General features: G+C 35.2%; 1 protein-coding gene across 1 annotated transcript; it reads right to left on the minus strand.

The window, feature by feature from the left end:
• Positions 1-692: 692 nt before the first annotated feature.
• LOC129921941 (calphotin-like) lies at positions 693-14,279 on the minus strand. Its single transcript, XM_056005314.1, has 7 exons — positions 13,952-14,279; positions 5,801-5,908; positions 4,878-4,904; positions 4,510-4,563; positions 3,440-3,577; positions 1,538-1,621; positions 693-880 (listed from the first exon to the last, which is right to left on the minus strand). The coding sequence occupies exons 1-7, from the start codon at positions 14,277-14,279 to the stop codon at positions 867-869; spliced, it is 753 nt and encodes a 250-aa protein (XP_055861289.1). The 3' UTR covers positions 693-866.
• Positions 14,280-14,317: the final 38 nt, after the last annotated feature.

The raw sequence follows: 14,317 nt of genomic DNA on the forward strand, positions 1-14,317 counted from the left end.
AAGCTTTTTTTAGAAGAGTCCTTGTAATCACAACTAATCTTCAATAAGAATTAATAAAGCAGTCTTTGTCTTACGCTGAGTACATGATTCGTCATGTAAAGAGTAGACCATCTTGCTCATTAAAGTATTCAATATTAAAGCATTCAAAATACATAGGCCTACAGAAATCCTTTACGTTGGATTTCATTCTAATTAATATGCAAAATATAAAAATACTTAAAAGCAAACAAACATTTAAAGATTTTGTAAGGGAAAGTACTGCCACATGTCCCAATACTGTAAAATTTATTTCCCTTATCATACATAACCTATACAAAATTAATTACCACTAATTATTTACTAATCAGTTAATTTTTTGGATTGATTTATATGTTGTCATCAACAATGAATAATTTTGTTGCAAAGTTTCAATTTGATCCGAGAATGTGAAGTGGGAGAATAGACGTGAACAAAATCCTGCTAGACAGACAGAAAGAGTAAATATAGGCTTTGTCTAAATAAATATCACTTGTCATAAGACATAATCATTTATGATTAATCAGTCATTTATTTTAAATGTTTTACGTTGCTGTGAAAGTTGATACAATTATTCCCATCTTCACACTAATTAAATTTTGAGGCTGATAAGTAAAACATTTCACAGTGAGATGTTCACAGAATGGTATCCTATAAAATGTGATATAAATCAGGGAGTGTTAGTTGTGTGATAAAGAAATGACCTTCTATTACTAATAATGCGAAAGAAATAATATTAACATAGATTAAATCTCCCCAAAAACCACATAAAAGAAAGCTATAAGTAAATTGATCATTTCAATCTTAATATACATATGACGTGTACTTCCACAACTCTGCACGCTGTTCCCTCAGCCGAAGTAGTCTGGGGAGAATGAAAAGACGAAATTGAAATTACAAATTGTCTCCCTTGAACCAATACTGTAAAATTTTTGCTTTCACTGCCATTAAATGTATAGGCCCGTATTTGTTATTTATAAATAAATAAAATCAAAATTATTTAAAAGATCAATTGATTTTATAATCTTTGTTGTTTTTACACTCATATCAGCCCAGCTCTGCTTTAATTTTTATTTTCAACAGACAAGAAAAAGGGTGAAAATTATACATCGTTTTTACGATTTCTCATTTTACAATTTGATAAAGGCGTGATCAAACACTTTCCTATCCTCTTATCAAACAAACAACCAAATCAGTTCCATGTTAAAAGGCGAAACGTCACACTGGAAGTAACTTTTGTGTCCTGGAATAGATTCGATTTTTCAAATCGTTGTAAACTATTTTGTTTGTTCTGGTTTCACGTTTCAATAAATAAAAGTGTTATAAGTGTTATCGTTGCCATTTTCCTTTTACATCATAAAATAATCTTTATCACGTGATATCACTGCCTTCTGTTTTAGTACTAGTTGAATCCAGTTCTACAATGTATATATATATATATATATATATATATATATATATATATATATATATATATATATATATATAACTGAAATAAATTTACTCTAAATCATTTGTTTACCATAGTTTTTAAAGATGCGAGAGTAGCGGTCCACATAATCCAGGAGTAGGGCCCTGTCTTCAGCAGTCAAACTTTTCAGGGGATCTAAGAATAATAGTTGTGGTACATGAACATTATAAAACAAACAACTCAGGTTGACTATGCATTAAAACAATCACCCCCACCTTTTAGCTTTACGGTGTTACACTTTGCTGTGCTCTGAACCTTCTAGGGAAAAAAAAGACATTAGTGGCGTCCCTTACGCGTTGGGCCTATCAACCATTTGTTGTTTTTTATCATCTGCAGCAGATTTGATGCCAAATGAAAATGCATAGCTTTGTGTGAGATGTCACTGTTGAGAGTTTTTACTATTCCTCTTACCAGCTTGCAAACTCTTCATGGTCGAAATCTGGAACCTGTCTGGACACGGATTTCGAAAACAGCTCTGATGATTTTTCTATACATTTGACAGTTCTTGTATATCTTTGGAAAACAAATTGCTAGCTGATTGGCCACACTGGGAAAACTCTGGTTTGACAGTTATGATTTTTGTAAATATAATAATCTTTACATTTAATTTGGTCTGAAGGTCTAGACATTTTGTGTTTTGAACACACCTACGTCAGCGGGTATTCCCGCATGTATTGATACAAGAGTTAAATAGACTTTCGTTACTTGTTTTCTCTTTGTTAATTCACGAACTGCGAAGAGTTTAGCCAGATTTATGAAGCTGAGCTTTATACTAATTTGCTGTTTGTGCCAAGGAAAAAAAAAATGTGCTTTTTTTTTTTGCTGCTAAGCCTGTCATACAGCGCGTTAGTTATGAATGTTAATAAATGCTGACATAACTCAAGCGTAGTTCTATTCGTAGTTCTATTCATACTTCTATTCATACTTCTATTCATAGTTCTATTCGTAGTTCTATTCATAGTTCTATTCGTAGTTCTATTCGTAGTTCTATTCATAATTCTATTCGTAGTTCTATTCATAGTTCTATTCGTAGTTCTATTCGTAGTTCTATTCATAGTTCTATTCGTAGTTCTATTCATAGTTCTATTCGTAGTTCTATTCATAGTTCTATTCATAATTCTATTCGTAGTTCTATTCATAGTTCTATTCATAGTTCTATTCGTAGTTCTATTCGTAGTTCTATTCATAGTTCTATTCATAATTCTATTCATAGTTCTATTCATAATTCTATTCATAGTTCTATTCATAGTTCTATTCATAGTTCTATTCATAATTCTATTCGTAGTTCTATTCGTAGTTCTATTCATAGTTCTATTCATAGTTCTATTCGTAGTTCTATTCATAGTTCTATTTGTAGTTCTATTCATAGTTCTATTCATAGTTCTATTCGTAGTTCTATTCATAATTCTATTCGTAGTTCTATTCATAGTTCTATTCATAGTTCTATTCGTAGTTCTATTCGTAGTTCTATTCATAGTTCTATTCGTAGTTCTATTCGTAGTTCTATTCATAGTTCTATTCATAGTTCTATTCGTAGTTCTATTCATAGTTCTATTCGTAGCTCTATTCGTAGTTCTATTCGTAGTTCTATTCATAGTTCTATTCGTAGTTCTATTCATAGTTCTATTCGTAGTTCTATTCATAGTTCTATTCATAGTTCTATTCGTAATTCTATTCGTAGTTCTATTCATAGTTCTATTCGTAGTTCCATTCATAGTTCTATTCGTAGTTCTATTCGTAGTTCTATTCATAGTTCTATTCGTAGTTCTATTCGTAGTTCTATTCGTAGTTCTATTCGTAGCTCGATTCGTAGTTCTATTCATAGTTCTATTTGTAGCTCTATTCGTAGTTCTATTCATAGTTCTATTCGGAGTTCTATTCATAGTTCTATTCATAGTTCTATTCGTAGTTCTATTCGTAGTTCTATTCGTACCCGGTCAACAAAAAACTTACCTGCTGTGGTCGTGCTCACGCTGCCTGCCTGTTTCACAAGCGCGTCTGCGGCAGCTTCCGCCATTTCTTCGTTGGTGGTGGTTGGCGTCGTGGCTGTTGTTGTCCCCAATGTTGGTGCCGTGGTGGTGTCCTTGACCCCTGGTGGGAATATCATTGTAATAAAAGTGCTAAACTAAAGACTACAAGCCGAACTTTTTAAAGTGCAGTTTAGAGCAAGCGTTCTCTCTTTCTCTCTTTATTTCTCCATCTCTCTCTCTCTCTCTCTCTCTCTCTCTCTCTCTCTCTCTCTAGTATATTTTATTTCATTTCAAAGAATAAGTTCATTATTTTCGCCAGTGCATTTCCAACATATTTATTCGAGTCGCCAATGCTGACAAAAGACTGTCCCCAAAGCACTGTTTCAAAGAGCTCTTCAGAAATTACTAACACGTTAAAGTCACCCTGTGGCGTCACATAGAAACTAAATACTAACTTTTCCAATCACTGCTTTCAGTTTTTGATGGTGAGAGCGTTCACTGACACCGTAACAACATTATTGAACCTTAAAGATGACTAGTGTGTATATTAGTTCGTTGTTCACTAGATTCATCATACTCCCATATCATACCTATAAACCTACACAAATTACCTTTTATTTAAAAAACAAGAGATTATATAAGGAAAAGAACCGCATTAATACTACTATTTATTTCAATTTTGAAACATTTATCCCCCTTTTTGTATATAAAACAAGATTAATAAACCACTAATTAATTACTAATTTGGCATTTTTTTTTATTCGTGCATAGTCTTCAACATTTATAATTATGTGAAGTTGCAACTTGAGACTTTGAGCCTGGGAGAAATAACGTGGACAAAATATGTACCAGACTGAGTGAGAGCTGATATAAGCTTTGTAAAAAAGTATTTACACCTAACAAATGTAGACAGGTACATATACAAGTCATACATACACTCCTAGCATATGTACCTCACACATATGCACCCCAAACATATAGAACCCACACATATACAATACCTTATGATAATACAGCACAATGTATTTTATACGGACAATGAAATGTGTTTACCAAAGAATGCATTTAGCTGATCCAGAAGATCATTCATGGTGAGGTTGACACCTTCTGGAATAAAAATAATTCAATACATCTAGATAGGAATAAAAATGGCACGGACCTTTGTCTAGCATGTGAAATAGTCCGATTTCTTTGTACACCTATCGAGTTTTAAGTGTCATCACTTTCAGATTCGCATTAAAAACATAACTCTTTATCTTATACAATTACCCTTTAAATTCAAAACATATTCTCTATTCAGATCTTAACTTATGGTCATTTGATTACTTAATGAAAAGAACTTCGAGTGAGATGTGAAGTTTTCATCTGACAAGGTTCCATTATAAAAAGTTAAATAATCCTTGATAATAAAGGGAACTCACCAAGTTTAAATGTTCCCCAGTGACTCTCTGAAATATGAACCAATTATATTTAAGAAATATTTTTTTCTAAACAAAATCTCTTATTCAATTACGTGAGATGTATACAAACAAACACAATGAAAGAAACTAAATACATAAATAAATAACGGCTATCTGGACAAAAGTTTTATTTTTAGATTGTCTAGTTGACTTCCTAATGGAGCTCCAATGATGAAAAAACATTTCAAGCCTAAGATAATAATATATAAAGTAAACTGTTAGGTATCAGATGTCAGGATAAGAAGCAAAATGAGTCTGTACTTTTAGAAGTCAACACTCAGGCTGACAAAAAGCAAGAACTTTTCAAAACTGTGACGAGACGAAAGCTGAGCTGGTTCGGTTAAATTGTAAAACAAGCGCTGACTGTCAAAAATAATCCTTTAAACTTTATTGTAAGGAGCACGAAGAAGTGGGTCGTCCTAAGGAAAGCGCTCTGAACAACGTGAAAGAAAGGACCGGCAACTCTCTTGAAATTCTACTAAGAACAGCGGCTCACCGGAAAGAGTGAAAGGATTTGGTCACAGCTGCCTGGTCGTGCGGTTTGTGCGCTGGAATGTCGTTCGGATTTATCGATGGTCGAGGGTTCAAATCCTGCCTGCTCCCATCCCCCGTCGTCCTGCGGGAGGTTTGGACTAGGAAGTAAACTCTGAAGGAACATCCGAAACATGTAAAATAAACAACAAACAGCACCTCTAAGATGAAAGTCAAGGGACAGATCAGATAAGAGCTGCCGAAATAGCTATAGCACATTGCTCACAGCTGTATCGCACGGCTAGCACAACGACTAGCTCCTCTTTACCCACTTCATATTGAATCTTATAGGCTTAGCAATACATGAACATAAGTTGGAATGGTTATGGAAGGTTATGTATACTTTTACTCACCAAGTGATGGTGTGGTGACTTTCAGTGTTGTGGTTGCAATCGTGGTGGCTGCTGGAGTCACCATGTCCTCGGCTTTAACTTCTTCCGTGGTTGTCTCTGTGGTTGTCCCTGGATATGAGCGGAGATTAAATAACGAATAAGTTACAAAAAAAAAAAAAAAAAAAAAAACTAATTGTACAATAGGTGCAGAGTTGTGTTGGTTTAATGAATGTAGAACTTTTAGGTGTCTGAAGTACATTTGATGTCAGATTTAGCATTGATAAGATATAGGCCTATGATGAGGAAACCCTTCGCTATGTCGTTCTACTCTTCTCTCTCTACTCTCTCTCTCTCTCTCTCTCTCTTAAATCCCCTCTGTACTCTCTTTTTGCAAAGCTTATATCAAGTCACTCTGTCTGTCTGTCTGTCTGGTAAAAACACGTTATTTATTATTATTATTTGTTGTCCCAAACAAAACATGAATCAATTTAAAAAAGAAACACCATTACACCAATTACCATATTGGTAATTAATATTTAGACATCGAGTAAGGGGCATTACTAGTACATTATTTATAGGTTAAGATCAGAGTTCTTCCCCTTTAGATAGGATTTATCTTTTTTTAAAAAAGGATTTTTTTATACTTTGCTAATTCTCTTTTTAGTCTGTTTATAGGTAATACTCATAGTGAAAGATTTGTTAAAGTCATTTTAATCAATAATAATAATGTGGGGCAGAATTGTCATGGGGTCATATGCCCAGTGGACCAATGTCGCCAACAGGAAAAAGTGTGTGTGTCACCAAATGATTTGCTTGGAATTACAGTAAAACATTTTCCTTTCTAATAAGATAACATATTCTACACAGGGTTACTGCAGCGATTGGATGACCTGCTATCTAAAAAAAAACGCTTTCTATGGCCATATTACAGATCTTCGGGGCATGCAAAGACCTTCCTTCAGGGAACAGTACCAGGAAAAAAGAAGAAGAAGCAGACAAAGAGTGCGATGGGAAGACAACATAAAAGAATGGACGGGCCTGCCATTGAAAGAGATTCTAACTAAGGCAAAGGACACAGAGGAACGGAAAGAGACGGTCGACAAATCTTGCATGATGCCCCAACTGTCCAGCTGGTGATAGGTAAAGGTAAGGTAAAAGTCTACACAGTGCTTCTTTGAGTTTTATTTCCTTAGTGACATCGGACGAGAACCTAACTACACTAAGGCTGTATTCATTAGTTATGAATAATGTGGTAAAAAGATTAAAAGAAAGGCTAACTTGGGAAAAAACGATCCGATTATTTAAAGACCGGGGCCAAAAGTGCATTGAAGGTACTTTCTCACAATCACGTGCTCAGGTCATGTATTAAGTAAGTCTTCTATTTTTACTTTTCTCTGATGTACGCATGACTGGGTGTACTTTTAGTGTGAATTCAAGGGGCACAACTTCTCTGACGTCACATGATCAAGTTGTCATCAGTGAAGTAGCTAGGGTTCGGAGATGGGGACTATTTGAATATCCCCCCTCAGGCCCGTACTTGAGGGGGGCCACCAAATGAGTGTTTGATTTTTTTTTACATTAAATGTTAAATTTTACGCAAAATGCAGGGGCCCACAAAGAGGTCAAGCCCCCCCCGGGCCCCAAATGATGGCGAATTCATAGCTACGCCACTGGTTTCTATGATATTTCCTTTTGCTGTTTTTGACTCGCGTGAAACTTTGTTAGTTGCACAGACAGTGAGATTCACAACTAGTATTGTAATTATTTTTGTAATAAGTACTTGATGGTCGTGCTGGACTGTCGTTCGGTTCTCTTTATGTTCCAGAGCTCATACCTAGCCCGCTACCATCCCCGGTCGTCCTGCGAGAGGTTCGGACTAGAATATAGATTATCTTTAACTCTGAAAGAACATTCAAAACATACAAAACATTTTACAATCAGGTCTATATGTAGGTCGTACATACTAATAATAAGACTATAGAACACGGTTCCTTTCACTTTGTGGAGATGTCACGTGTCTATAAGCTTTCTCCTTTGTAATTTTGTGTCCATATTTATTCTAGTTTCAGAAGACATTCAATATTTCAATTTTCTCTAGACCAAATCAGTTTTGTAATGTTGAAGATGCACGTCTTAATGTAATGTTTTTGTGTTTTTTAGCGGCCTCCGAAAGGGGAAAGACGCTATAAGTTTTGTGTGGCCTGTTCGCCCGTCCGTCCGTCCCGTTTAGATCTCAGAAACTAGAAGAGGAAATGAAAATCGGACATCATAATATTTTAGATCATTCAAAGTTCTGATGCAACGGCTTCTTTTTTCTTTTCTGAAAGCGAAAAATCTAATTTTTTAAATCAATTATGCAAAGCAGTTTTTTCATAAATACACCTTTTTTACAACTATCCACTATTAATAGTAATAAACACAGCAGGCTTTTTAGTAAGGACGATTATCTCTGATAGACTTTAATACCGATATTCTTCTGAAAATATTGAAACCAACCTGCCCTTTTTCCTGCCTGGGTGGAACACTTCGGGGGCCGATTTTGAATTAGTGTTTCCACACAAACTGTCTTTGTAACCTTTTTTTTTTTCTGAATGAAATGAAGTTTGAATTTTGTTTCGCAGAGAGAGAGAGAATTTTTTTTTCATTTTGTGTTTTTGATTTGGATACAATGTTTACATGGTCAGAAAGTCACTTCATGTCTGGGCAATGAATGCATTCTAATAAGGCAATAAATCTCTTCATGACTGGGCAATGAATGCATTCTAATAAGGCAATAAATCTCTTCATGACTGGGAAATCAATGCATTCTAATAAGGCAATAAATCTCTTCATGACTGGGAAATCAATGCATTCTAATAAGGCAATAAATCTCTTCATGACTGGGAAATCAATGCATTCTAATAAGGCAATAAATCTCTTCATGACTGGGAAATCAATGCATTCTAATAAGGCAATAAATCTCTTCATGACTGGGAAATCAATGCATTCTAATAAGGCAATAAATCTCTTCATGACTGGGAAATCAATGCATTCTAATAAGGCAATAAATCTCTTCATGACTGGGAAATCAATGCATTCTAATAAGGCAATAAATCTCTTCATGTCTGGGCAATGAATGCATTCTAATGGGCAGGGCCGGTCTTAGGGCACTGCAACCTATGCGGCCGCAGTGGGCCCGCACTTTCATAGCCCCGCGCTAACTCTAGTTGTAAATTATTAAATTAAACCATTTTAACTTATAACAGGGTTTCCGCTGTCTCCTGATTTTCCTGGAGCTCCTGGGACTCTCATGAAATTGCAAAGTATATGAAAATAAAGTCATGAAAATCTCCTGAAATTATTAAAATATCCTGAAAACTCAAACATGTTCTGAAAAATAGACAAAGTTGTAATCTTGGGGTGTCATTCAATATGGAAAACGCCCAATCCTACTCGCGATAAAAAAAAAAGGCGTTGTCAGTTTTCATTTAATAAAAATAATAGGGCGAATTTTAACAAAACAAAAGTACGTTCCAAAACTAAATTTACTGTAATATTCAATGGCATTTAAATTTATCTCGATCTTTTAAAAAAATTAAAAGATATATTTTGCTAGTTGATAGTAAATCTAAAAGGCAGATCTGAATGTTTATCGGATTTATGTTGGAAATCTCCCTTCTACTGTAGATGGCTCGTAAAGTTAATTTGATCTTGATTTTGTACTTCTTTCTAACAAAAATCTTAATTTTCACATATTATCCTTATCCCTACCCAGACTAGGCCCCTCGCAATCCGTTTCGCAATCTGTAGGACCGGCCCTGCTAATGGGGCCATTAATTGGGCAATGAATGCATTCTAATGGGGTGATGAATTTCTTCATGACTGGGCAATGGATCTTTTTCTAACAGTGCAATGAATTTCTTGATCAGTGGAATAGGAATCGTTTTCTAAGTGGGTTCTGAATTTCTCATGATTAAACAAATAGATGTATTTACATGTCATGTATTGAAATACTACATGATTATATGTATATTTTTTACATAAAGATTTGTTTTTCTATTTTACCACCATTATCAAACATAGCTGTATATAAATATTAAATTTACAGAATTAATAAATACAATTTAAACAAAAATAAAACCAAAAAAAAAAAAAAAAATGAAGTCAACATTTATGAATTTTAAGAATTTATTGTTACCAAGATTTCATCAATATTCCACCACCACGAGCTTAAGAGATTCGAAACCGACTTTCAAAAATTAATTTCAAACTGGAATGAAGTTCTTTGGTGCCTTGAAATGTTTTACGAGGCTTCCCACTTGACCAGTCACATGTTTTACTTTCATTGATCAGCCAGGAATGGGCACAGATGTGGTTACAGCGGCCGCCTTGTTTGCTGCGTCAATGGCCTGCGCTAGCACTGCGGATGTGTCTACTACAACTGATCCTGTTGCTGCGAGAAAAAAAAGAAAAACTTAAAACACATTTTGACAAATATTTACTTACGACTTTTTAAACTGCTAGTTACAGCTAAATAGAAAGACAACTATCACTAACCATTCACCATTGAGCTTTTTTTTTTAAGTTGGCAACATTTGTATTTAAGTAGAGAATCATAGTTTATTGACATAGTCCAGTGATGCCCAACCTAATTCGGCCTGCGGGCCATTTTAATTTCGGACACTCGTGTCGCGGGCCACATGACCGAAAAGGTTCAAAAATGAAATGAAATCGGCCTGAAACTATTGGATTAAAAACTTAGATTTATTAATGAGACATTAAGAGTTTATCTTTTTTGACGCGTGGGAAAATGGTTTAATTTCTCTACTTAAAATGTGAGAAGCATTGTAGCTAGATTTACTACCGACTTATTTTCTTGTCGCTTTTTGGTAAATATTCCCATCAATCCTCCAATCTCTAGGCGTAGTTAAAGAATCTTTCATTCGCGGCTCAAATCAAGAATGCCGTTTTATTTGTTTCATGGTGCCTTCATTTGTGTTGCTTTTTAAATATCCACACTTTCTTTACAAAACAAATATGGTGGTTTATTATCATGTTCCACAAGAGAGAAAAGATCCGTTGACTTTTCCGGGTAGATTCTACATTCAGAGTACCATTTCATAAACGTACAAATGTTATAGGTTAATAGTAAAGGTACTAACGCAGGAAATGATGCATTTCCCAAACTTTTTTTTTTAAATGAAGGGAGGATTTCAGCTTTTTGTGCCGACGTTTCTGAGGGCCGGATAGAAACCACGTCGCGGCCGGATCTGGCCCGCGGGCCGTATTTTGGGCAACACAGACTTAGTCTATACTGTGATTTGTTCTTTTTTTTCTTCTTCTTTTTGATCATTTTACACATGTCCTTGGTCTTTTTTTTTAAACAAAGCTTATATCAACTCACTCTGTCTGTCTGGTAAAAAGTTTGTACACATGATTTCTCCTACACACAATCTTGGATCAAGCTGAAACTTTGCACAATTATTCAATAGCGTAGACAATATATGAATCAATAAAAAATAACCATTTAGTCAATAAATTTCTGGCATTTAATTATTTTGTTTGATACCATACCAACCAGGGAAATTGATTCATCAGTATTCACAGATATAGATAAATATATAGTTTTATTGCCCTTAGATAATGAGCCCCCATTCTCGGGTCAAGTTGAAACTTTAAACAATTATTAATTTTACCTATCAAAACATTAATCAGTAACAATAAAAACAACAACAATTAGTCAATTTATTATTGGTAATTAATTATTTTATTTTGATATCGAATAAGGGAAATAGCTTGTACATTATTGAAAGATATAGTTGTAAATGAGAGGTTCTTCCCCCTTAAATAAGCTTTGCTTTAAAAAAAAAGGATTTAAAAAATCTTTTCCTTATTTCCATTCGGCACGTGCTTAGCTTAAAATGTAACCCCCTAACCCAAATGCCTATCGTTCAAATCCTGTCAAGGTGTGTCTGTGATCTCCCCTGGCCTTACTTGGGTAAGGGTTGAAAAGGAGGGAAGGGAGACTTATGCACCAACGCTATTAGTTAGCCAAAGCAATTAAACAAGTTTCAGAAGCTTCTAGCTTTTGTGAGGACATTTTTTACGTAATGTATTTCTATAGTGGTCTACCTATTTTTTATCACCATTTGAAGCTATTAATTGAATTGCTCTTAAACTCTTTCAGTCATATGTAATTGATTATATTATAAGTCATCCGTATTCAATATAAAACTCATATGCTTAAAGGAAAAAGAAGTCTAAACTCTAGAAGTAGGTAATATTAAAGAGAATCATATTTAAAATGTGCACCTTCATCATTTAATTTTAGGAAATATCTGTAGTTAATTTTTTTTCGTTTTATTTTTTAAAAATGTTTTTCTTGTTTCTTGTCTTTAAAAAAAGTGTGTGTCAGAGGTTCTCAGTTTGTACAAGCCAGATTTTTGTAATGTTACCAAATTATTATTTGTTTTAAAAAGTCATTCTGATAATTTTTAGTTTTAGCCGTACTTAATTAAAACTACCCTAACATGTTTCTACCCCACGGTTGTTAGATTAAATTTGTGAACATTAAAAATAAATCATAGAAACACACACACACTCACATACCGGCTTTAACTAGCAGTGAAAACTTTAGTCACTGTACTCAGAGCACGTGTAGTCAATGGGGAAAAAAAACAACTCCGCTAAAAATCGGCATAAAAAAAACAACAACAAAAAAAAAAACAACATCAGTGCAGTATCGAGCATAAATGTGTAGCGCCCGAGTCACGCTAAAATCACGCTAGTGTCACTTTTGGGTTAGGGGGTGACAGTTGCGCAGCGGTGCGGATCAGAGATAAATTAAAACAAAGAAATAAAATTATATCAGATTTAAAGTGTAAAGAATGGAACTCACGAAATCGAAATTTAAAAATATCAATAAGTGGAAAAAAAAATGCGACGCTTTATTGTGACGTTTTATTTCAATTAACTATTTTATAGTCATCAAGACCTTATTGATATTGTCATGTAATAGAATATTCATAGTCCTAACATTGCCAGGTGTTGACTTACTCTTTTAGCTAAAATTTTGGTTTCAGCTCTGGTAAGTGGAGCTAAAAACTCGAGCAGAGTTGTATTTGTTGAGATCCCCCTTTTTTTGCCCATGGTAAACAAATAAAATCTAGACCAGTGGTTCTCAACCTTTTAAGCTCGGCGACCCCTCTTTACAATCCCACACTGTGCCGCGACTCCCATCCCCCGCTTAGACACACAGCAATAGAAGAATAGACAAAACTATTCATTTTTTCGATGGTCTCTGGCGACCCCAAGGGGGTTGCGACCCACAGGTTGAGAACCCCTGATCTAGATGAACGTAATGATCTGTTTATTTAGACTATTCTTTTCCAGAGAAAACTTTTTTTTTTACAAGAGAAAACTTTTTTTACAAGAGAAAACTTTTTTTTTGTAAAAAAATGTTTGTAAAATGTTTTACATGTTTCGGATGTTCCTTCAGAGTTGAAGATAGTTTACTTCCTAGTCCAAACCTCCCGCAGGACGACGGGGGATGGGAGCGGGCAGGGTTTGAACCCTCGACGGTCGATAAATCCGAACGACAGTCCAGCGCACAAACCGCACGACCAGGCAGCCACCCCTTTTACCAGAGAAAACTTTTTTTATCAGAATTTTTATTTAACAGACATTTTTTTTTACAAGGAAAACTTTTTTTTTTGTTTTTGTGTTTTTCTAACCAAAGTAAAATCTTGATTGCTAGAAAAACACCTTTCCACTACCATGTTAGCTCCATTACATTTTAGTTTATTTAGAATTGAGACAGATCTCATCAAATATTACTACATCTCTTGTGAGTACCCTGACGGTTGCTCGAGCCCCTACTTGAGAATGAGAATGGCTAGGGATAGGAACAAGGAGTCTATTTAAAGTTTCAATGTCAGCAAAGCGATGATAAAATAGTTTGTTGTTGTTGTTGTTTAAAATGTATTTGTCCTTGCACAAAAAAAATAAACTAGTAAAATTATTACCCTGTGTGAATTTTCAACCTTTTTTTATTTCAGTTGTGTATTTTTAACCCGTGTCTGGGTTTATTGTAAAGTAGGTATTTTAGCAGAGCGTGATAGTTCCTTCATGATCGTATCGGTACAACACAAATTACGATGGCCCTAAAGAATTGCTACTTAAAGATTTACTAACCAACTACTACAGGAACTTCCGCTGCGGCCGGTGTCTGGACTACAGCTGGGGCAGCCGCTACGGCCGGCGCTTGCGCCACAGCAACTACGGCCACGGATGGGGGCGGTGGAGTGGACGCCGATGGCGCGACAACTGCTGCCGCAGGGACGGTCACAACAGACACTAGGGCTGGAGTGGCTACAGGAGGGGGCGCTACCACGACAGCCGGTGGCGCTGGTGCTATTACCGGGGCTGGAGCCACTGTGGCCGGTGCGGCTGGGGCCGGAGTAGGGTCTGAAATGAAAACAAACAAGAAAAAGCTACACTTCACTTCGAGTACTTTTTTCATGGTTATTAGGGCAAACGTTTATAATATTTATGAAAAAT

This window comes from Biomphalaria glabrata, chromosome 12, assembly GCF_947242115.1.
Source record: "Biomphalaria glabrata chromosome 12, xgBioGlab47.1, whole genome shotgun sequence".
NCBI lineage: Eukaryota > Metazoa > Mollusca > Gastropoda > Planorbidae > Biomphalaria > Biomphalaria glabrata.